The 25,855-nt window shown below is 40.0% G+C and overlaps 2 protein-coding genes across 2 annotated transcripts in view; one reads left to right on the forward strand and one right to left on the reverse strand.

Moving 5' to 3' along the window:
* On the reverse strand, positions 1-19,493 carry LOC102071651 (transmembrane protein 180). The gene is made up of 9 exons (XM_074553265.1): positions 19,308-19,493; positions 18,898-19,204; positions 15,822-16,000; positions 14,981-15,024; positions 12,911-13,601; positions 9,847-10,001; positions 7,803-7,886; positions 6,638-6,781; positions 1-1,986 (listed from the first exon to the last, which is right to left on the reverse strand). The coding sequence occupies exons 1-9, from the start codon at positions 19,491-19,493 to the stop codon at positions 1,854-1,856; spliced, it is 1,923 nt and encodes a 640-aa protein (XP_074409366.1). The 3' UTR covers positions 1-1,853.
* Positions 19,317-25,855, forward strand: part of CDR2 (cerebellar degeneration related protein 2) — a 14,773-nt gene continuing 8,234 nt past the window's right edge. Inside the window, exons 1-2 of the mRNA XM_074552679.1 lie at positions 19,317-19,621; positions 24,752-24,864. Of these exons, the coding sequence (XP_074408780.1) occupies positions 19,543-19,621; positions 24,752-24,864 (192 nt within the window). The 5' untranslated portion in view covers positions 19,317-19,542. The remainder of the gene's footprint in view (positions 19,622-24,751; positions 24,865-25,855) is intronic.

The following is a 25,855-nucleotide window of genomic DNA, read 5'->3' on the forward strand; positions in this document are numbered from 1 at the left end:
TTAATGTTATTACCATTTTAAAGGAACTGTCAGGGACAAGACTGTTTCATATAATGAATCAAAGATTATATTAACTTAAATTCCTTTGACTTCTACTCCTGCCTTTCAGATATGAAATAAATACATCCAATGCAGGAAATCTTTTCAAATTCCAACCCCAAACACCCAGGCTGTATCTGCTCTGGTGTTTGGATTTACCCATCCCCAGAGCACACAAGTGATGCTCTCTGTGCACATAATGCTGTCAGCATGCACAATGCAAATGGACAACAGTGTCTCTGACAAGACAGATAAAAACCAGATAAGGCAACTTCAAACTTCACCACAGTTCGGGATTCTTACATTTTAACATAAATTTTCGTATTTCTATCAAAGGATTCATTTGGATTTCTAAATATTTAATGATGATCTCCCTCTTTTTCATTCATCGCCTTGAAAGCACTTCACACTTCAAAAAAGGCAAGGAAATGATGTTATTTCTGTTCTGCAAATGTAAAAGCCAAGGCACAAATGAATGGTTTTTTTAAACTCTGGTTTTTCAAATCTCAAACTTCATTAAATTATGCTGGTGCCCACCAAGATGCAAAGCCATTTCTTACACTCCTTTCTGTCCCAAGTTACCTGTCACAGTAAGTGCAGAGCCTTGAAAATCAGCTTGCTCAGCCTTTTAAAACTGGGATCCACACAATGCTCTTGTATTTTCAAGTGGCACTCCCTAAGAAAGTGCCACTAAAACTGTGTTTGCCCAGGCAAAACAAAATACAAAAATGCAGTGACTGTATTATGCTAAAGGTTTATCACTGCACTATTACACTGTGGATATATTGGAGGAAGAATAACATTGATTCAATGGGAGTACTGTAAATATGCTAATGTGTATTATCATTACAATGTGTGAAATGAAGAGAGGACTCAATGTTTCTAAATTTCGGTCAAAACCCCTTTATTTTATAAAATTCAAAGGATTCATTGAAAAAATCAGAAATTAACTAATTTCAACTTGATGATTCAGAAATTAACTTAAATAATCAGACACCAAATGAGTTAGCCAACATAACAGCAGTGAACAGGGAGAGCTTGGTTTAGTAACTGTGTGTGCCTCCATGTGTCCAAGAGCTGAACCCCACAGCCACAGACAAACGCTGTCCTTGCCACAATGACATTCTGTATGAGGCACCATCTATAGCATACCTTCAAAATTATTTTCCCATTTAAAAACTGCACTGACCTTTCACCAACCAGAGGTTCTGAAAGCCAGTGAGGATTTCCTGAGCTTTTTCCATACTGAACAACACTGAAAAGCATCTGAATCCTTTTCTCCTTCAGCCTCACACAGACTTTCACAGGGTAGTTAATTCTCTTGGTGGCTGTTAGATTTGTCTTGACACTGGCCAGCTAGACACCATCTAAATTTTATCTCCCTGCCATCCATGAGGGATGGATCCACTGAGATCTTCCAGATTAACTGCAGAGATCTGCCATTTTATCAGCATGACAAAATGAATCCACCAGTAGGCTTCAGAAAAGACAGCTCCCTGGAATTCCAGGTGCTGGGTTGGGATCCCTTTCCCTGATCTGCCACATGCTTTCTTCAAGTGAGTTAACAGGAATCATTAGATACCAGAAATTACTTTAAATAAAGTAATTAAGGATAAAACCCATTAACAGAAAGCAAGTGAACCAGGAAAAACTTGTGTAGGCTCAGCATTAGGGCTGAATATGAGTCACAGTCTGTAGAGACTGAATGAAACAGCTCAAACTGTATTTCATCTTGCAATTTTGCTCTCTCACATGAAAAACTTACTGAACTGTCTTGTGGTTCAGCAGGAGAAGCACTGACCACTGTTCCATATTTACTGTGGAGCTGCCAGGTGGCTGTTCTGGATGGAAAAGGGAGTCCAGGTGAGGATCTGTAGGAATGCAATGCAGAAGGGAACCAGACAGACCAGGCAGAACATGGCATCATGGAGATCTAAAAATGACCTGCTGGAACAGATGAGAGCACAGCTTTCAATATGAAGATTAACTGCCATGGTCACTAAACAAGTTGTTTTTAAATCATTCCCATTATAAACAAAGACATGCTACTTTACTGTCAATTCTAAGTAAAAAAATAGAAATATCTTGTGTATTTTCTAATTCTACATACAGATATGTATTATATATTGTTTTCTCTAGGTGGGAGGAATTCAGACAATTAGCATAGAAAGAGTTAATTTTAATACAACCTAAGAAATCTGTTCACAACTTCCCTGATTATGTAATATATAAATCAATTAAAGCAAATTTCATCCAATTATAGAACAGAGCATCCAAAAAGCTTTAATAAGATTGAAAAATTTGGAAGAGAAAGAAAAGTAGAAAATGGAAGCAAACATTTGAACATGAAATTAATTTATTTGAGTTGAAATCTGTGCTCTAACTATCCACAGTGTGATGTTTTAGATGCTGAATGCTAGATAGAAATAATGATAATTGCACAAAATTCAGGTGTGGTTTCAAGGGCAATTTGAAATATCATGCCTTAGTTCATTTGGTTTTAAAATAAATGATTACAAGATAATATAAGCCATAGAAAGAATAAATGTGAAATTAACACTAGTTTTCTTTTTTTTGTAATGAATGCATGGCATTTCCTCATTTAAATCTTCTCTAATGAAAAATAAATAAAAGCATCAGCAAATATGAATGAGGCAAGAAAATACAGGAATTAAATGAGCTCCCTTTTATGAGCAGCATGGTTTCTGACAGCTCAAAGCATGCATTTTGGCATTCATCTAGTAGGAACCATTATCTACTTGCATTCTGTTAATTATGGGATTCTAATTACTTAAATATCAGGAAAGTCAAGTCAAGCTGAGAAACAGCCCCTAAGTGAACTTTCTCTCCATGAGGCAGTTTATGTTCCTTTCTAATTTCTCCTTAGTATTCAGGGATGAGATAAGAGACTCACAGCTATGGATATGGTCCAAAAAACCTGAAATCTGTGAAAAATCCCCCAAACCTTGAGCAGGTTTTGGAATAAAACCTAAGAGCTCCTCTGAATCATGAAAGAATCAACTCATGTCTCGCTCAGTTTAACAGAAAAAATGTTTGCAACCTCCAACAAAGCCCAGATTCTGTCCTTAGCAGCGAGCCAGGCTCAGAAACCAGCCCAGTTCATCTCAAACCATGTCCATGCTGATGCTCCAGGAGAAAACAAAAGGCCCAGGCTCAGGAGTGAATCACTCAATCACTCGGGCAATTGCATTTGTGGCTGGAAATGCTCACTGGCAGCCACTGGGCCACGGCCAATGGTGATTGCAGGGACAATCATTTCCCGTGTGGAGCTGTTTGCTGGCCTGGATCCAGGTGCATTTCCAGGGCACCTCCAGGGCAGGAGCCCACACCGTGCACAGCCCTGGCACAGCCTGTGGCAGGAGCAGTGCCACAGGAGCCCACACACACACGATTTAACCACCTCATGAGGAGAACAGGACTCAGACACAGTGAACAGCACTGGGCCTGCTCTGCACACTACAGAGGATTGCAGTTTTCAATGCTAACATTATTCCACCTTTACACACAGAACATCTGCAAATTCACTCTCACTGTGCAGGCCTGATTTGGTTTCACTGGAACAATGCTGATTTAAGAAAGTAGTATTACCTGCTGTACTCTAAAACCTTAAGTTATTGCAGGAATTATGAAAAAATATAATACAGAAAACAAGGAATGGAAAAATATTTCATTAAGGGACTGGGATAAATCAAGAACAGATCTTGGATTTTATCACAATTACAGCTGAACAAGTAACTTCAGAAATTTCCACATATACCTTTTTTTGCACTCACAGGAATAAAACATACAATGTTTCCCTAAACAGCCCTAAAATCACTCTGAACAGAATGTCAGGTAGTTCAGTAATTCAGTATGAAAGCACTGACAGTTTAAAGTGCCTTCAATAAATAATGAAGAATTGCTGCCAAATAACTTCATTCTGAAGAACGAATTTGAAAAGCACTCTCAAGAGAAGCTGGTGGCAGTTGCAGTGGCTCTCCAGAAGAGGGAGGTTTTAAACTAGGCATCTTTTTCATAGCAAAGTAAAAAAATCAAGCCAAACTGAAAAAAAAACCAAACCCAAACAAGAACAAAAACCACCTCAAGCCATACAGGGCACATACTGCTTTTGCTGTGATGACAGAAGAAAGGAAAAATCAGGACATTCCATTCTGCAAAGTATTGCTCAAATTTTCAGGACATTAAAAACCACTTTCCATGACAAAGTGCTTCACTTCTGTGCAGTGCCCACACTTCCTAAGGATGTGGCACAAGTGTGAGCAGAGGGGAAGGATCACCTTTGCCCTGCTGCAGGACTTGGTCTAATTCCAGCCCATTTCCCCAGCCTGCCAGGCTGTGTGACCCTCTGTGCCCGTGCCACAGCCCCAGCTTTGTGTCATCCCCAAACTCTCAGATCAAGAAAAAGTAATAATTATTAGTAAAATTCATTATTAAAAATAATTCAGAATGCAGCAAATAGTGTATAACTGGATACTCTGCCTTGTCCCAGTAAACAACATTGCTGGAAACTCTTCAGACATATTTATTCAGGGCCCAAACATTTTGTTAATGAAGAATAAGGGTCCTCTGTACTATCTTCACAATTCACTGCCACTACACCTAATAAAGCAAATGCTTTCCAAAGCACTTAATAGATTTTGCCAGCTTTGGAGAAGGAGGAAGGACAGAGCTGAGATTGTATTGGTATGGGTCATAATACTTTATTTTATACAATTCACGTGTGTGAAAAGCTTTTTTCCCCCAAAAAAGTTTGGGTGTATTTTAAACAATCTCTTTTATTTAATTTCTGTTTGTTCTCAAACAACTTAGTCCTGGGGCAAGTGTATTTTAACTGACTGTCTATGGCTGAAATATGAGACCAGCCAATAGGTTATGTATATATAAAAAAGTAGTTTTAGCTCAGTCCATGGTCTGAGAATAGTGCCAAGGGCAAAGTGACTCCCTAGAAACAACTTTGAGCTTTCTGGTCTCCATGGATTGTGTATCAACCCTGTACTCCATTTGCAAGCAAAGGAAACCCATTCACACACCAAATGTGCAGGAAACACAGGCAAACTGCTTCATATTTAAGAAATTACTTTTGAAAGGATGGGCAAGAGAAATATATATTTCAGGTGCTCTGATTGACTAATCTCAGCTTTGTATGTTTTAGGCTGTTCCTGGCCTGAGTGAAATAAATAAAATTTCAGCATGACTCAAGTGAAAACACAGGATTTATAGACTAAGCATTCCAAGTATTTCAACCTCTATATAATAAATTTATTGTTGCTATAGTCCAGGGGCTATTTACCAGGCAAAAAAGATTTATGACTACTGGGATTTAAAATCCATCCACAAAGGGATCATTTCTCTGATTGAAAGGGATCAGAACTGCAGTTTTTATGTTTCAAATCTGAATTTCTCTGAATCATCAAGATGAATATATTCAGCCCTCTCATATCCACATCCAGTTCAACCTACCAGTCTTCTGCAAAAATCACTCATCTTATTTGACATTATAATGAGGTTCATGTCCTCTTCCCATCATCTCACTGGCTATCTAAAAAATGCATTAAAATAAGCTGTTCTCACACACAGCCTCAAACTTAGGCTGCCTTTGCTTCTGTCTGGATGCATTTCTGAAGACCACCTGTTGTTCTTTTATGTCATGCTTGTCCTCATACATTTTTTTTAGAAAATTCCTCAAATATGGAATGTTCTCCTAACCTTAGGTGTCTCATAACCAGGCTTCTCTCCCTCAGGAGCTATCTCCACAAAAGTTCATATAAAATTGTGTTTATTTGTTCCTTTAGGTTTTTACTAAAGGTTTAGGAGAGATGTGTAGCTCTCAGGATATTCATGTTGTTCCTTCAAGTAAATCCTAATCAGCCCTGAATTTTCCATTTAGCCCTGACTTCAGTTATTCCTTCTGTTGCCACTTCCTCCTGATGGTCATAAATACAGCCTGTGACCCTTTCAGTGTAGTTATTCCCTGTTAATTTATTTTTATAAAAGCCCACACATGTCCAACTAACCAGCAAGCAGAGCTTTCTGCTGTATTAAGGTCTCCAGGGGCTGCAATGGAATCATTAGCATTAGAATGGTAAGGGCTATTGGAGCCAAAATGCTCCACTCCTGCTCCAGGCAAAGTCTCTCCCTCCAGTGATTATACTGCCTTCTCTCAAAAATAAACCAAAAACCAAAAACAAAAATCTGATTAACATTTTCTGTTATATATTTAAGGAAGTAGGTTTATGGGGTAAACAAAATGCAGATGCCAGGACAACATGTATCTTAATAAGAGCTATTAAGTGAGCTCAAACATTTTCTTCTTTTATTGCAAAAAGTCAGGGGATGAAAGGTATCCTTTGCTTTTCAAAATAGGTAGATATCCTCATGTACATTGTTTAATAAATTATTTACTCTTTAAAAAACATTTGTACTTCTACACAGACAAAAACAACTGATAAGTATGTTTTAAATGTTAATGTTTTTGAAGTGCAGTTGATGCCAAGTAATTGCTGATCAATTTTATTTTTAGATTACAGGAGTGTTTAATGTTATTTTCTAAGACTTAAAGTATTTCTTTTGAACCCACCTTATATCAGGACGACCAGGTACATTATTCAGGTTATAATATCCATAATGATTCAGTATTGTAAGCACAATCATTGGAGCCAAAGATTGGGCAGGCTTGGTAAATAAAGCATTGGTACCAAAAACCATAGAGGAAAGCGGTAATCTAAAAATATTTGGGAAAAAAACCAAATTATTGCACAACATAACCTTATTAGTGTATTAATTACAATTGTGATTTTAAAAAGCTTGAGTGTGCAAATGCTAAATATCATGGTCCTTAGATTTATCTAGCTAACACATTATAGCAAACAGATCTATTATCATAATGAAATTTAAATTTATTTGGAAATCAAGAATTACAAACTTCTACAGGGTGTGTGTATGAGTATATATATATAAAAATATATACACACACATACATAGGTAGATACAGTCTGGCCCTAATTCTGAAGTGACTCATACTTAAATTCAACTTTGTACACTTTGAGTAATTATTGAAGTTAACTTAGACTGAACAGTGCATGGAGAATTAATTACAACTGAAGATTTTGCATGCATAGGCCAGAAAATGAGGTAATTTTTCCTCATGAAAGCAACAGATTTGAGGGGCAAGTTCTTCAACAGGAGTGAATCTACACTTCCCTAACAACTGACTGAACCAACAGGAAGTTCTGTGCACTTTGATCAAAATCCAAAAGATCAATGAGTTGCAATATGCTATTCTGCAGCAAGTTTTATCACTTTTATTTCAGGAGATAAAGGAACCAGTTAAGACTTTGAAACCTGCATTTTACCTAGCATAGGCAAAGCTTTCTTAACACCTTTTCCATCTTGGAAAGGCCTCATTCAGAAAAATTCTATACATGATTACAGATGTACCTGGTTACAAAGTAATTAAATTAAAGCTAGCAAAAATAAAGCTAGAAAAAGTGGAAGGATTTGGCTTACATTATAGTATAAGAAAAAAGAGAAATGAGCTAATAATCTGTTTAAATGACTCTACTGAAGGAACTGCAGGAAACTTTACTCAGGTTCTGATCTTCACTTGTGCTAAGCTGCTCTCACAAAAAGCATTTCTGTATCAAGGATCCCAGATCATTTACTGTCTTTACTTTGACATAATTTATTACCAAAGAGTAACAAGGCAAACAGCATGTTTAAAAAAACTGTAATGACTGACTTACCTCCTCTTGTGCTTTATTAAATCTGCATCAACAATATCTGCCAAAGGCAAATTGAACAAGCTAAATGAAGCTTGCACAATTACCCTAAAGAAAACCAAAATATTTTAGATGTTCATAATTCTTAAATTTACTTTATAATGAAATTGTAACTGACATTCAAACACAAATATTCTGCAAACACACAAAGCTGAGATGTTCCTTAAAATATGGTGATCTATCTGAAAGCATTACCAGATCTGTTCTTAGTTGAGAATTAGAAACCAATATGCAAACCTAAAAGTGGGGAGGTTTTCTTCTTTTTTTTTTGCTGGACATTGGTGTAAAAGGTCATGGACTCTTTGACAATAAATTTACACTAACAGTAAATGTAATTTAAAATGATCAGGAGAAAAGAAACACCTCCGAAAAACGGGAAACTGAAAATTTGCTCTTGAAATCTGGAAAAGACATGACCATGTGGCAGATAAACTTCAAGGTGGAAGAATTAGAACAGAAAGAATAGTTTACATGCATTCCTAGATCTGAATTTATGGTGTATATAAATGTGTATGGATTTGCAACACACACATAGAAACACACACATACAAAGCTGTTAACAAATAACCAAATGAAACAATAAATTAAAATGTTACAATTTCTGTGTCATTAAATTTTGTGTGTGATTAGCTTTTACTATCAAGGTACTTTGAACAACTAGCACTTTAAACATATAGTCTTTAGGTACCTCAGAATTTTTTCTTGGAGAAATCAAAACACATCTTCATCATTTAAAACATGCAGATAACGAAATTCAATTTATTGTTCACACAATTCAGTGTTAGAGTAGGCCACGACTGCAATACTGAAAATAAGAAAGAAAACGGGGTGGGGAGGGAAAGATGAAGAAAAAGAGGGCAGGAAAGAACATGGAGAAAGACAACAATGAAAGAGAACATGAAGAAATAAAACCAAACTGCTGTAACAGTATTCTGATACAAACAGCTCTTTATCTTGAAATAAGGTTTCCCATGTATCATTATGTACTTATGTGAAATTACTGCAGCTTGGCATCTTCCACTGAGCCCCAGAGGAACGGGCTCAGTGCTGGGTACCCAACCTGAGTTACCCAGATCTGCTGCAGTGCAGCACAACAGGGGCCTGGGACACAGGTGAGTGAGGGCTGAGCTTCCCTAGAGCACAGTGAGGGCTGAGCTTTGCTAGAACACAGTGAGGGCTGAGCTTCCCTAGAGCACAGTGAGGGCTGAGCTTTGCTAGAACACAGTGAGGGCTGAGCTTTCCTAGAACACAGTGAGGGCTGAGCTTCCCTAGCACACAGTGAGGGCTGAGCTTTGCTAGCACACAGTGAGGGCTGAGCTTGCCTAGAGCACAGGTGAGGGCTGAGCTGTCCTAGAACACAGTGAGGGCTGAGCTTGCCTAGAGCACAGTGAGGGCTGAGCTCTCCTAGCACACAGTGAGGGCTGAGCTGTCCTAGCACACAGTGAGGGCTGAGCTCTCCTAGCACACAGTGAGGGCTGAGCTCTCCTAGCACACAGTGAGGGCTGAGCTCTCCTAGAACACAGTGAGGGCTGAGCTTGCCTAGAGCACAGTGAGGGCTGAGCTCTCCTAGCACACAGTGAGGGCTGAGCTGTCCTAGCACACAGTGAGGGCTGAGCTCTCCTAGCACACAGTGAGGGCTGAGCTCTCCTAGCACACAGTGAGGGCTGAGCTCTCCTAGCAAACTCCCTGGGGACAGAGGCTGATTCCTCTGCTGAGCTCTTCGTGAGATTCTCCTTCCCTTGCATCTCAGGTTAAAGTACTGGAGGCATGTGCCTGCAAATTGTAATTGCTGTTTGCATTTAAGGTATTTTTTATTTCAAGCAGAAAATAAAAGCTAAAAAAAAAAACAAAAAAAAATTTTTAACTGGAGTTCCAACTTTTCTGGCAAGTGAAACAGAATGAAAACCATGAAAGCAGAGGCAGAATCTTCATGGTAAATAAAAGCAAGTGTCTGCTCTGTTAGAAGTATTTCAGCTGTGTCTATGAACAGGGGAGTGGATTTACTCACATGTTTGTTGTGACATAAACTGCCAGCAGATAATGGTGTTCTTGCCCTAGAAGACACATGACAGCAGCAGCTACTCCTTCATAGTAAAAGGAAAATAAGATGATTCTGTAATAACCAAACTTCTTCAACCAAGCATGACTAAGAAGAACAAGGCACTGAAAAGATAATATACACACATATAAGATGAAAAGGTACAGTACAGTGTCTCAGCATTAGGAGAGCTATAAAACACAGACCTGACATAATTAATACCCTTTAAAGAAAAGAAAAAGCAAACAATGACCATTTCTAAGAATTTCAACAAAATAAAAAATAGAAATTGAACAAAGACAACTCTCTACTGGCTCATTCTATGCCACTTCTACTAGGTACAGTCTCCTTTCACTGAAAAACCAGCCTGAGAACTGCTGTATCCTGAGGGAAACAGCTCCCCACAATGCCTAACTATTATTTAATGCTCATGATCTTTACTTCTGTTATTTCTTAAAGTATAAGTTCTGCAGTATGGTAACTGTAAATCAAGCATCTTGCCCTGTAACTGCTGAAAAGATGTATTTTCAGTCATTGCTTTTTCATTGATATTACTATTTTCATTGACATTTACAGAAACCAAACATGATTTTTAAGCTGTCAAAGCAAGCTCACCAGGACAGCTTTAACAAAGCAAGGTAGAGGCTTTGCTAGCAAGCACAGAAAGGCAGAGCCCAGTGCTTGTGCATGGCTGAGTTTTAATTTTGCCAATCTTGGCAAGGAGCAGATTCTGAGAATCTAATGACTGGCTAACTCATGAAAATTATATTAAGTGCTGATTAGAGTATGAACAAAATTTCAGTTCTACATTGCTCCTCACTTTTCAGTTTCAATAGGACATTCTGTAATGAATTATGTTATTTTCATTATATGGGCTTTTGTCACCATCTACATGTCCTCATCTCTGTCACAAATATACAAAAAAAATTTGTGGATCTGTATAAAGATCCACATTTTCTCCTTTCTTCTTCACAGAGATGAACTGGGTAATATTCAGATGAAAAACAGGGAAGAATTTTCCTTGTACAATTGTTCCCACACTCACTGCTTTACCATAACAAATAAAGTCAGGATGCTATGGTCAGACAAGGATTACCATGGCAAATGCTATTGTATAAAAAGCTCAAGATTTCTACTTGATCACAGAGGTAAAACAAATCTGGAAAGGTGGTGTAAGAAAAATATCTTGATATAAGAAATTTAAAACATACTTCTCCCCCTGGCTGTTTTCAGGGATTTTGCTGAAAAGTGCCTCCTCTAGAAATACTAAGGGATCATGTAATGCCTGCTACTGTAAACACCATGTTCCTGTCTCCCTGTAATTGCAAAATAACCCTGTCTCAGGAAGTACTTATGACTTAGAAAATTCCTCACTACTTGCACATCTTAAGGACTGTGTGTTTGTAAGGAAAATACAAACAATGATGCAAATTCAGAGTTGTTTGTCTGTGTTACAGCAGCATTTTCCTTGTGGGCAGGTTGTGCTCCTCACATCCACTACCAGAAGGAACCTAAGTCAGAAGCTGAATTCTAGCAGAGGCCACTGAAGCCGAGTTCATAAAAAGGAGCTTTATTTTACAAGGGTTGGGTGTTTTTCCAGTAAGTGAAGTTCAGGACATTGCCATCAGAGAATTCTCTTATTGTATCTTGAGCTCAAAGGGACAAAACCTGAGAAAAATAAGGTCACAGCAAACCCTCCACGGTTCAGTGACCTCCTAGACAAAGAGTCTCTGGGGAGCAGAGAGGGATGCATTTTCTGAAAGATTGTTCTTTTCACACTGTCACACTGATTTTATCAATAAAAGTGATTGCTATATATTAAGTGTAAAATTATTTAAGCTTTCCTAACTTCTGTAGCTTCTGATTTGTTTCCAAAGTTCATTACCTAACTGCCTGAGGTACAGGGGGAAGCTCCAAAACTATTAAAGCTGTGATAAGGACAAAAGTTGAAATTATAGATAGTTAGGAGTTATGGAACAGAAGGTATGTTCAGGATCTCTGTGTTTTATATGCAAAAGCCCAAATGGGAACTGAAATTGAGCTGTGAATTCCAGTTGCATTTTCATCTATCTTCTTATACATATTACTTATCAAAACCCATTACAATTGAATGAATATAACAGCCTGATTCTAAAAAATTCTCAACACCATCAGCACCTATGATGAATGTCAGGATACTCATATTTTGAGTATCCTAACTTTCAGCATCCAACAGGTAAAAACAGAGAAAGTTTTTAAAGATCTAGAGAAAGAAGTTAGAAGGCAATGAACAGAGGAATTTTTAATTTACTGCTGAGAAGTATGGTCAAAATTTGTGGGATATACTTTTGCTGCTTCTTTTCACACATTACTCTTTTGGTTTTCTTTCTCTTTTCAGTTCATTATTCCTCCCCTCATCCCTGACTGGGCTCTTAAAAGGATGTCTCTTCCCCATAAACACTGCTGACCAAGAGACCAATCCACAAAATAAATGGGAATGTATTTTCCTCCAAAAGCAGCTATTTAGAGTTTTGTTTGGTTTCCATGACTGAGATACCACATATTTTAACAATGCTTTTCATTTTTTTAAAATTTTTTCTGGTATTTTGAGCATTTTATTTCAGAAACTTCCTGAAGAAGAGCCCAGTCTTTCATTTATAATACACAGTATTGGAAAACAAATCACAACAAAAAGGAATTCAGAATTCTGTAGATTTTGCTTTAGAAGCATTTGATCTTGGCTATGTTTTTCATTCCTTTATGCTTAGGTATTATAAGTGCTGGAGGATACAAAACATTTATCCCTTGCCTACTCAAGTCTCACATTGTCTTAAACACATGTTCCACCAGCCTGTCTGTCTGCTCCCTCTACCTCTTACACTTGATCAGCCTGCACTGAGATATTTTCTTCTTCTAGAGCACTGGGGAGTGAGATTTAATACTCATTTTGTAAATGCCTTATGCCAAATACAGCATTTTTTCAAACATTAAATGGATACTGTGAACTACTAAAACAACAGGTTTTCATATTCAGAAATAAAGCATAACTACCTACCTGAGGACAAATAAAACCTGCTCCATACATGATACTTCTTACTGAGGAAGAAAGGACATCCTTAGGAATGAGATTATCCGCGAAGATCATCATGAAATTGTTGTAGAATGCTAGGTGGAAGACTTGGAAGAAGTTCATTGTTACAAAACACAGAAAGTTCTTCTCTGTCATGATCTGTTTGGTCAATGAAACCACTGACGCCAAGGAGAAAGCTCCATTACCATTTTCCAGATTAGCACCCTCCATGTGACCTTCCCTCTGCTCATACTGACTCGTGCTGTATTTACCTGTGCAACACATACAAGCTGTGGCCAGCGCTGCGACCAAAACAACGAAAACCTGAAAATACCCAAAGTTCTCCATATTATCAGATATGAGCCCACAGAAGAGCACGCTGGTGGAGCCCAGCAGCGTGGCCACCTGGCTGTACTTGATGAGCCTGAGCCTGCTGTCGTGCCGGGGGCAGCTCTCGGCGAAGAGCGCGCACTGCGCCAGCAGCACGAAGGTCAGCAGCCCGTCAAAGGCACACAGGGCCACCATGAGGTGCAGGCTGCAGAGCCAGTCGCCCTCCCCATAGAGCCTCCAGGGGAACCAGGGCAGCAGGAAGGCCAGGCCGTACAGGGGGGCTCCGTACAGGATGGAGAACTGGCGCCGCGCGCAGCACTTCAGCCGGGAGGTGTCCTGAATGTACCTGGGCAAAATGAGGATTTTATCATTGGCTTTTCTCAAATATTAACATCAGTATTATATGTGCTGTGTTAGAAATTAATGCTGTATTAATTCCTGTCACCCTGATTTTTTAAGGTTTTCTAAGCCTTCTGATGTTTACATTCTTGTAGCAAACTTTCTCACACACTTTCTTTTTGCATTCTTTTATGGAGGAGGAAAACTTTGACAGACTGCTGGTTTGTCCAGTGTCACTGGAGAGGTGGCACTGTCACCCTCCAATCCACTGTCACTTTTGGAAAACTATGAATGTTGGAGTCAGAAAATAAACTTCCCTTTTTCTTCACCTTGAGAGCAGCGGTGTGTGCGCTCATGTTGTTTCATGTCCTACAGCGACATATTCTCTTAAATAGTGTGTTAAATATAGTTCTAGGTTATAACAAAATGCTAAAATAGAAACTATGCTATGCAGGATACTTTCTTTCTAAAAGAAAGGACTTGCAGTGAGACAGCAGCCACAGGACACCTACATCTTTCAGAGAAGGTGTAGTGGTGTTTGCAGGGGTCCCAGGACGAGGGAAGAGATGAGAATCTTCACTCCATGTTTCAGAAGGCTGATTTATTCTTTTATGATATATATTATATTAAAAGAAAATTATATATTAGTTATTATTTTAGTTAGAATATTAGTTGTTATTATTATGGAAATTATATATTAATTATTAATGATATATTATAAATTATATACACTAAAGAACAGAAGAAAGGATTTCATCAGAAGGCTTGAAAGGAATAGAAAGGAATGATAATAAAATCTTGTGACTGCTCACAGCCTTGACACAGGTGACTGTCATTGGTCATCAAGTAAAAACAATTTCACATGCTGGGTAAACCATTCTCCAAATCACATTGCAAAGCAGCAAAACAAGGAGAAGATTAAGCTTCTCAGCTTCTCAGGAAAAAAGATCCTAACGAAAGGATTTTTCATAAAATACTTCCATGACAAGAAAGAGAATTTATTGCCCCGTTATGAGGAGAAACAACTTCTTCCCACCTTGCTCGGGCAGGATGACACTGTTAGGATTATGAGGAAGAAGTTGATGATGACCAGACAGAATCCTGTATTTGAATGGAATTTATGCATCATGTAGGAGCTGTATGAATATAGAACAGGCTATTGTTTTTAAGGGTTAATCCTCTGTTAACGTGTGTCCTTTTTCAGGCTCGTGCTGCCCAGAAAAATGTACCCAGACTGTCCTTTAGTCTTTGTTTCTATTCTCATATTGTCCTAATTCAAATTGTCCAAATTATTATTACTCTAATTGTATTACTATTTTTATAACCATTTTATTACTATTAAACTTTTAAAATTTTAAAAACAAGTGATTGGCATTTTTCACATACCCAAAAAGGGGATCATTGACGGCGTTCCAGACCATAAACACGACCTGCCACAAACAAGGGAGTTTGTCATTGCTGTCATTCCTCTACAGAGATCATGCAAACACAGCATATTTATTTCAAAGAAACTTCTATTCAGACAACAAATAAATATATAGAAAAGCTACTCAGAGTAGAACAGGTCTTAGAGTCTTAGTACAGCTACTTAGGTCTCAGTAACAGCTACTTGGAGTCAAAACAGACTCTAAAACAAATTCTTATGGGGATTCATGGGTTTATAGAAATTTTGAAAAAATAAGATTGAGTAAGTAGGTAGGTGACCAACTACATGTGAAATAAACTGTCTCTGAGACCATTCTTTCAAAACCTTATATATCTGGGCTTTCATCGTGCACAGCTCAGATATTACTCTCACAGTAAGTTAATTCAAAACATGAGCTGGCCCATTACTTTCAGGAGACCATTTACAATGTGAGTTACTCACATGGATAATGACTTGCAGGATAAATGCAGTATTTAAGTACTTAAACAGTTCATAGGAAAGCACTAATGTCAAACTTATCTATGGAGCTGAGGTGCAAAATCAGTTTAGAAAATTACTTCAAGCTATCAAACATAAAAATCTTTTCAGCAATTAAGTCTGGAGATTTTAACTCTACAGACTGTAAATGATGTGCTTTATGTGTAAGTTCCCTTGTTTATGGATTAACTAAAGTCAAAGATAATTTACTGTTAATTAATTGCAATGATTCCAAAATTAATCTGTCATTAAAAGGATCATTTTGTGGTAATAACACTGACACATAGCACAATATGGCAATCAAAATATTCCATTGTACAGTACCTGTGCCACATGAAATCCTGTTTCTGAAATTTTGTATCGGTTTAGGAAAAGCTTAACGTAGTAGAAATTAAAAATGCTGTTCATCATTCCAGCACCTAAGGTAGTCATAGAATAGGCCAGTGCATTAGCATGAATTCCCCAAAGAATCTTCATCTTCCAGGAGTACAGTTCTCTTCTTCCTCAAGTTACAAAAGAGAATTACAACAATTAGTAGAATGATTTTGCAAATTAGAATAACATGGGGGATTTGCTTGTTTCAGAGGTGTAGAAATGTACTATTGGAGGAAAATGTTCCCATTCTTCCTTTTTTGTTCACTCAGAAACACATTTCACTGAGTGATAAGAAACTGAGCCCAGAATAATAAGCTATTGGGTGACATTTCTAAGTATAATCAGTATTTAAAAGTCAATGGAACAAGTAGACAAAAATTTGAAAAAAACCCTTCTTAACTGATGTATAGACTCCACTTAAAAATTTCCTATTGCAAACACTCATCTTGGTGTAGGGTTCAAAGTAATTGCATACATTTTAGATCTTTCTTGCTAGTTATATATTCTTAAAATTATGGACTATGTTGGAATGAAGTGACTCAACTCCTTATGTATTTCAATGCTGTGAATGTCAAGTGCAGCATGCACGTAGATGAATATTTCTTTCAAAACAAATACCAAGTTTTGCCCTCCTATTTTAAAATACTAATTGTTAAGAAGTCATGGAAGCAATATTTTCACCTAATAAACCATAAAAAATTAAAACAAAACACCTTTAAATTGACATTTTCATGGTATGGAAGGGTGCATGTAAATAAAACATAACAAGTAGCACACACACCATTTTATGTATGCCCACATAGCAGAGATTCAGCCCAAGAATACAGATTTCTTTAATCTACCATTCAGATATTCAGCCAACAAATTTTTAAGATGCTGATCTTTTCCATCAATTATTTTAGCTTGCCTGGTGTAAACTATGCCATGAAAGGATCCAGCTCCAGGGAACCTCTACCTTTTAAAGTTGTTTAACAGTTACCTAAAAGTGGCCCTTGACCATACATCATTATACTTGATTCTATAAGCCCAATACATAATTACTCCCAGGTATCTGTTTTTTAACTGAGGCTTTATTCATTTTTACATCTGTTAAAGGAAGCTGTCTGCTATTAATTTTGATTCCTCAAGCTGAAACCATGGAAGAAGCAGGAAATGAAAGCCAAGGCTCCTTGCAGCCTTCCTGTGGTTTACAAGGCGGCTGAAGAGAGGCTGCTGTGCAGGAAGGGAGGAACTTCCGAATCCCTGGCAAGGACCACACAAAAGGCACACATCAGGTGGGACTGGGGATATGGAACAGGCAGTTTTTCCATCCCCCCACCATGGGAAATGAACTCTTGAAGAGCAAATAAAGTGTGGATGCACTTTTGCATATATAAGATGCTGTGATATGAAACATGTTGCAGAGAGTAGGTGACTTCATTTTATAGCTAAGAAAAAAGTCAAGCTGACAAACAACTAGAACCCTAGGATTCATTTCATTAAAGCCAATTTATTTCTGAGAATATGACTGATTTTTTAAAATATTTGAGAATGACCATAATACCTATCTTCAAACTTATTTTTCTACACCTGTTAAGACAAAACCATTTTCAGGTGACAAAATTTTGCATTTTTGTAGCAAGTTTGGTTTCACAATCTTTTACTGAGAAACCTAAAATGAAGGAAAAGGTTATTGAAAAGATGTACAATTGAAATGATTATTTTAAAAAATAAGTGTGATATTAATATCAAAGTCATTAGAATGAGTTTGTTATTGGCAAGTGCCATATTTGCTCTTTCAAACCTTCACAAATATACTTAATGAAATTATTTATATGGTGGATATTAGGGCTTTTGGAAAGGTAGACATTCCACTTCTATTTCCACCTGGAGCACCCTGCACAGGTCTTCAAAATGGAGAAATGGGAAACTTTACTTTCCTTCCAATTCCACAAGCACCAGGAATAAAAGTGCTTCACACTAACATTACCAGCAGTCATTTCTAAATTGTTTGACTTGATTCCTTCTGACACAAATAAAAAATAGTCCCCATAGAAAATCTGAAAGACATTTGGAATTCCTTCAACAAAAATCTTCTAACAATGCACAAACTGGTCTCTAGTACCATGACTAATGGTAATAAGCAGGATCTGACACAACTCTACCCTAATTGGTACATCTAGTCATGCACCTTGTTTATGAAATAGGTTCAATTAGAAGTTGAGGTACCACACTTCCTTCCCCAGATGTTCCCTTTAATAGCACTACAATGAAATCATGCATGAGCATCCCCTCCCTCTTCTTAATAGTCAGCCTTTCTACTGAGCAGGTTGAAGCCCTGGTGAACATTTTGTGACTCACAGAAGGCAAATCGGTTTCAGAAATTTCTAGTGGTTACAACTGCGTTAATACTCAGAGGCTGAAAGAACAGGCTGTTGGGGCCAGTGAGATGCACTGTGACATTCCCTGCGTTTCTCCCACAGCAGGATGACAACTGCTAAAAGAAATTAGAGCAAGAGTCTAAAGAAGAAAAGTGGATTCCGAGAGATAATAGCAAACGTTGCCTGAGGCGCCCTAGCCGACATCCTGCCCTGCCGTTCTGGGTCCCAAACCGCTGTGCAATGCTCACAGCCCTGGCAGACTGGTTGGACACACGGGTCTTCCTCATCCTTCTGACGTGACTGCACCACATTAAGACGGAAACCAGAATAAACGCACTGCTGGTCCCGAGGGGCAGCACCGAGGGGAGGCTCTCGGGGGTGCTCACAGAGGGAGCCGGGCTGTGGCACCGGCCGGTGCCCGCCCGCCAGGCTCGGGGCGCTCGCAGGACTGCACCTTCGCTGTGTTAACAATGGGGAAGTTACGCTCGTTTCTCTCAGCAGGTCCCTGGACAGGAAACACGGCTCCCTCCGCTTTGTGCGGTAAAGAGGCGAGAGCGAGCGGCGGATGCTCGAGCGAGGTGCGGGGATGGAGCCAGCCCTTTGCGGACTGCAGGCTCCCCATTCCGCCCTCCCCTCCCGCACGCCGGCGGAGAGGCGGCCCGCACCTGGACGCCACGCCGAGTTCTTCCTCACGGGCTCTTCCCTCAGCGTTCCCAGCGCGGGGCAACAATAAGCCCCGGCTTTTCCTACGCCAAGTCGCACTGTCCCACCCCGGCCTGTGCCAGCTCTGCTCCGCCACAAGCCGCAGCCGACATTCCTCAGCAGCCGCGCCCCGCCATCAGCACCCTTGAGCGCCGACGACCACCGCCCCTTCCAGCGGCACCGACCCACCTCTTGTGACGGGAGGCTGCGCACCGCGGGGCGGGGCGGGGCGCGGCTGCCCCGGGCCCGCCCTCTCTTCTCTCTCATTGGCTGCTTGACATGAATTCGCCTTATGATTGGTGTAGCCTCCTTTCGATCTGTGCGGCGGGCGGCTCCCCATTGGCTGCCCGCCGGCGAGGCGAGGCGAGTGTGCTGTGTTTGAATCGCGGGAGGCGGGGGGGCGGGCGGCGGCAGCAGCTGCCACGTTGCCGCCGGCGCAGCCCGGCCAGAAGGGGGAGAGGTTCGGCAAAGTCCGGAACCGCTCGGCAATGGCCGGAGGCGGCTGCTGAGGCGGGGAGCGGCTGCCGGCTCGCTCTGCCCCGTTCGGCGCAAGGGGCATCGTGGGGTGGGCGCCGCCGGCTCAGCCGCCAGTGAGGAGAAGGGGCGCGATGCTGGCCGACAGCCTGGTGGAGGAGTTCGAAATCCGCGAGGATGAGCCCTGGTACGACCAGCAGGACCTGCAGCAAGGTGAGCCGGGGCGGCGGCGGGGGGCGTGTGAGGGAGGGTGCGGAGCGAGCCGGGGGTGTGAGGGAAGGGGCCGCGTTGAGCGGGGCGGGTGAGGCAAAGGGCTGTAGGGACCGCCGGGGTGTGTGAGGGCAGGGGCTGGGCGAGGAGGGCGGCGTGCGAGGGAAGGGGCCGCGGCGGTGCGGGGCGCCGGGCGGGGCGGCGGGAAGGGCGCTCGGGGGCCGGGGGTGGCGGGGCGGCGGCGGGCGCGTCGGTCGTGCGGGCTCGGAGCGCCGGAGCCCGAGATCCCCGCACGGCCGCGCTTCCCGCCGGCGCCGAATCGCTGTCACCGGTGAGGACTGCGGCCGTCTTTGTCTGAGGGAAGGAGGTGCGGCAGCCGAGCTGCTGGTGCCGGGTCCCTCTCCGGCCGGAGGGAGGGAAGCGACTCTCCGGAAAGTTGCACCTTGCACGGAATATGGAGCTGCCCTGCTCGGGCTGGTGCTGGAAGCACCGGGTCGGATGCGCTATTGCGCCCTGTTGAGCTCTTTGTAAGGGCTTCCAGTCGATGAAGTTGTCGTAGCAATGCTCGATTAGTTGCAGGTCCCTTATTAGAAAGTCTTTAGGTTTTGTTTTTAAAATACCAAATAACTGCGCTACGCCTCAGATATATACATGTATAGCTTCTGTATGTCATTCCATCAGTAGGTCTTAAAACACAACATGCAAGAGGTAAATGCTGTTCATTTCACAAATGAGAAAGGAGCCGTAGGAATACAAGTATAATCGCACTGAAAATCTTTTAACAGGCATGATACGGAAAGAATGTGCCATTTCCTTAAGAGCTTAGTGCCATTTATGACTGGTATTTTCTTAAGTTACTTAGTTCTACTTTTTGTTCTTAATCCCGACTTTGTTTTGAAAGGCGAGTTCAAAGCTGTGGCTTCCTGCAAACCTGCTCCAGTCTTACACGTTTTGCTTTTATGTTGAAACACATTAATTCTTGGGATTGGTGGGTGCTGCTGTACTGTAAAGCATAGAGAAAGCTAAGCAGTATTTCCACTGAGATCAGGTATCTGACCACAGAAACTCTTCGAGACGGGCCAGGTCTCTCTAATTGTATGCTATAAAAAATAGCTGACTGAAAGCTGTATTTAGGTACTCTTCACCCAAAATTGATGTTTTCCTGGCTCTGGGATACAAACAAATCAGTTGAAGTAAGATCCTGAAACTGCAGTATGCTGTCACAGGGAAGAGAGTGAAAAGTTTGAAGATATGATTCAGTAATGTTTTTATTATGTCAGTGTTTATGGAGTTGAAGAACCTTCACAATGTATAACAACTGACTTCTTGATGTTTCTCTGCTTTCATCTTTTAATTAAAATGAGTGAAATAATCACCAGTTGACTCTGCTGTCATCTTTTAAGAAACAGTATTCGATTCTAGAGGATTAGTGCATTTTGGGGATTTGGTTAATGTGCCCCCAACGTGTGGACACAATCTTTCTGGGCATTCTCTTTTTTTTCCTAAATGCAGGCAACCAAAAGCCTTGCCAAAAGGAAAAGGAGGAGAAGAAAGTGATAGGCAAGTTGAAATGTAAGGAAGAAATTCTTGACAGGAATGTTTTTTAAATGTTGTGCTGTACTTTATTTCTGGACTCGGAAGGATCCTCCTGCTGCTGCCCAGGCTAAGACACACGGGTGTGTGTGTGTAAACAGGGTAGTAAGTGCTTATCAAGGACTCGTGAAACTCTGCACAACCCAAACAATCAGTGCATGTTTAAAAACTGATCAGTATGGTTATGAGAACCTAGGTTGTAAAACATTAGAAAGCACCATGAAACAAGCTTGAAGTCCTTGTCAGTCGGTCTTTGAGACTTTAATTTAGGGTCGGGGGTTTTGGAAAACCTTGGCAGTCTTCCTGTGTGCCAAAGATTTTCGCCTTGACAATGGAGATGGGCTTTTCTGGCATATTGCTCATGCATAAAGTGCTCATGGAATTCCTGTAAGGTTGGGAGCAGACATCCTTCTGCAATGTTTTGCTGGAGTATGCTGACCTTTAAAGAAGAATTTTTGTGTATGGACTGCTCTTTTTCATCTTGCTGTCACTCACTTTTACAGAATAGAGGGTATTCCAAATACAGAGCAGAAATAGGAAACTAAGTAGAAAAAAAATTCATTTTACAATTAAGTAAACTTACACTAGCCTTACTTTTACCTCTTTCACAATTAGTGCCTGTTGCTGTTTAAAAGAATAGGCTAATTTTAGATTGAAAATCCTCTGAATAATTCTGTTAGGTGGGTTATGAAAAAGTAGCAGAGAAGGATTTTGGTACTGTTTTTATCTTTTTTTCGATGATGGTAATGCAGTCAGAAGAGATTGTGAAGCACTGGTAAGTGAGGGCTGTTCAGTTTCATAGAAGACATCCTTGAAGTCTTGTTTTGGAGATTGCTGATGGAGCTGTTAAACACCAGCACAGCTGATCAGATCTACTAAAACCAAGATCTTTAGATCTGCACATATGCATTTTGCATTATTAAAAACCTCTCTGCTTCCATCTTTATGGTGAAAAGGAGAAAGGCATGTCTGTCAGAATTTAGCTTTGCTTTACATAAATTTACAACAGAAAATGCAGTTTTGCTTCTAGTGTTCTACCATAACTCTCTCCAGAGGAATGTAAATTAATACTTTCCATTTTGTAGCTGGAAAACATACATGACACATTTCTCTTGTAAAATTTGCTCTTTACAGGGCTTCCAGGTACTTGACAATGTAGAAAAACGGATGCAAAAAATTTCTGAATTTTAGAAGAGATGAAATTATTTCAGTACTTGCTTCCTCTAGAGTTAAGGTTTTATTGTATGTTTCTGAGTGCTCCCACTGTATTTTCCCCCTCAGAAACAAATTACCTTAATTATAAAAGTGTTTCTGCCATAGTAACCCATTTGTGCCTCTGCCAGTCTAACAAACAGAGTGAGTGTGAAGTATGACACGAATTCCATTATTCACCTTGCACTCCAAGCACTGTCTGCTATGTGCTCTTTGATTAGTAGGTGAGGGGGCATTTAAGAATGAAGCTATAAACTCCTAAATGTACTTAAACATGAAAACAAACTTTCACTTTGGGAAGGGAAATGATAGTAATTCCATTATGCATTATGTCTTTAACATAATCCTAAATCCACTCTAAAGCTCTTTTTCTACTCTATTAAAATAAAAGAATAGACTATTTAGTCTTTCCTTTGAATGATGCTAGTATTGTCTTAAAGATGGTGGCTCCTAGTGAAGATTGTGCAGTACAAGAACTTGTGAAGCAGGGCTCCATTTTCTATAGGATAATGAATTCATTGAATTTGAAGACTACAGTATTCTGTAATGAGATAGAACAAACAGCTTGGTGTTTGACTGGGAGTTATTCTGGCCATGGTAAACAATGTGCAATCTGTTTACCAAATGGGAAAAATTTAAGCAGGATGCCTTAAGGTTTCCTTATCCAAATACTTTAAATCCTGCTTTGTAGTGAGTAATGCTACAGTGAAAAAGTGATGTGAGGATAAACTCCTAAGTACAGACTAATATGCCTTGTAATTGTACATCTTTAAAACTGAAGAACTCCCATGCAGTGAAATTTCTTTTAAATAATTTTATGGCATTTAAGCTCAGAATCTGACCTTAAGGTAGGAAACAATGCCTTGTGCCTGTAAAGAATGAGTAAAGAATAGCACAGCTGTTGTTTTGCCAGAATTGGACTTCTACAACTTCACAGACAAATGTTTGTACTGACTTGTCCTTGTAAGTCTGGATTTGGGCTTTGGCAAATGTGTGGAGATGGAGAAATCCTTTTGGACAGGCTGCCAAGTGAAGGTTAGCACAAAACAATCTTGGAGCAGTATTGGATGTGTTACAGTTCCCAGCTGATAAGATAACTGAGGGAGCAGGAAAGAGGGAGCATAAATGTTAAAAAAGGGCATTGCAATCAAATGCAAATGGAATTAATGTGTTTGCTTCTCTGGCTGTAACCACTGATGATGCAATACATGTCTCCTGTTTATTCATTTAAGGCTTCTTGATGTGACTCAAAGTTTTTCTGGACTTTTCTTCTCTTTCTGATTAATGATACAAGTTCTGTGTGAGAACTAACTGGGTGGTATTGCATGCATGCAGGTCATGGGTCATGTGATGGGAAGGAGGTGGAAAATAAGATATTTCTAGAAATCTCTTGGATCCTTGACATGTAGTACCCTCCACAGAGTAACTGCAATTTTAGCGTTAATGCCAAGATTTATTTCTTTGTCACATTATGTTAGCTTTTAAATTACACTTGTCTTTCAACATAATAATACAGAATATCGAGCATTTTGATGCTGTTGAGCAAATATCAAACTTCGCTCTAGAACAGAGCTGAGTGTTCAGATGACTTATTTCTTAATTTGCAACAGCTACAGTCACTGCACCCTGGAGGTGATTGAAGATGACTGAAGTGAAATTGAGATTAAATGCCTGAGAAAAAATGACATTTAAAGTGATGTTTTGAAACACATGAAACAGTTCTTGTCACCTGAGTTTATGAGCTTGAAAAGCAGAATAGCTGCAAGTGTCCATCAATTTTATGTCATTTGATAATATTGTTTCACCATGAAAAGCATCTGAACCCTTCATTTAGCACTGTGATCCTGAGTGAGCTGAGCTCTGGTGGAGGGGTAACGGGGAGGAGCAGCCAAGTCAGTGCAGAGTCCGTCAGCTTTGGCCTGGGCTGGGCTGGTGAGCAGTCCCAGCTCTGCCGGGCTCCTTGCTCTGAGCGCTGGGGAGAGGGTGAGGGCCCGGAGCCCTCGGGCAGAGCTGGTGCAGCCTGGGCACAGACTGGGCACAGACTGGGCACAGACTGGGAGGGGAACGTGGCTGGGTGTGTCTGAGGGGCCACGGGGGAACTGAGCAACCCTCATGACATAAAAGTGTCCCTGGGCCTCAGGGCTGACAGAGCTTAAACCTGAGGAGAGCATCACTAATGCAGGTCTAACTTGGTGTTGGATACTGGAGATAACTCACAGCAGTTGTAACAGCAATGAGAAAATACCTCAAGTGTTTGATAGCAGGCTTCACAATTAGATTACATCCTTGTTTCTCTCACTCACGTGCAAACATGATTTCTTTGTTTAGATCTTCACCTTGCTGCTGAGCTTGGCAAGACACTACTGGACCGTAACACTGAACTAGAGGAATCCTTACAGCAAATGTATGCAACAAATCAAGAGCAACTGCAGGAGATAGAGGTAAAATATCTAAAGGCTCCTTGTGTGAAAACATCTGGAGCTGCATCATACAGTGTATAAGTTAAGCTCTGACTTTCTTGAGATCTAATGGAAAATACTGCACAATCTTTCACCACTTCTGCTATTTTGAGAATTTGAGAATTAGCATAGGTGGCTCATACTTAGAACTGTTTCTGTGATTACCAGAAGCTTTGTGCCACTAAATGTTGGATTTGGTTTAATGACAAATGACTGGTATTTTTTAGTTTTGTACAGAGAAGATACTTCAGTTATTTTTATTGCTAAACTTTTCTGATCTTTCCAGGTAAAATAACATTAAATTAAATGATGATAAAGACATTAATAATTTAAACTGTTACGTGAGAATTAATGTTTGCAGCATTGAAATTTAAATGCTAAGTGCAGAAGTGAGATTTAAGTAAAATCTGAAGATAATTACTTCCAATAAACTGATCTGTAATAAAGGGAGCTAAAGACTATTTCAATGTAAAAGAAACCTTGTAATGACAAAAAAAAAAAAAAATCCCAGAAAAAAAAAACCATTTAAGTAGTATCTAAATATAGGATATAGTGGATAGATTGCTCCATATTTTCCAGGGAAAAAACCCAAAAACATAACCATCCTTTCAAAACCAGTCATCTTTAGGTAACAGAGTGGAAAAACCTGGCTATTTTTGGCAATTTCTCTTTTTTTAATACTGCCTGTGTTCTTGCAGACCTAGCATTTGTCAGCATAATGAGATTTTTTTTCAGCTATTAGAGGGCAATGAATGGTCTCTAATAATTAAATTATTAAATATTCAGGACTTTGCTGACTGACAACATATTGAAAATGTAGTCAGCATTTCCATTTGGTTCTGGTGTGAATCACAGGGAACAGGCTTTGACTGGTATGTACCAGATTTTTATAAATCTGAGTTCCTTTGTGCTGCAGTACTGCAATTAGAGATGTGCATTTTGTACAGCTGCCATTTCAGACTGAAAATGCTCA

The sequence above is a fragment of the Zonotrichia albicollis genome, chromosome 16 (genome assembly GCF_047830755.1).
Source record: "Zonotrichia albicollis isolate bZonAlb1 chromosome 16, bZonAlb1.hap1, whole genome shotgun sequence".
Lineage (NCBI taxonomy): Eukaryota > Metazoa > Chordata > Aves > Passeriformes > Passerellidae > Zonotrichia > Zonotrichia albicollis.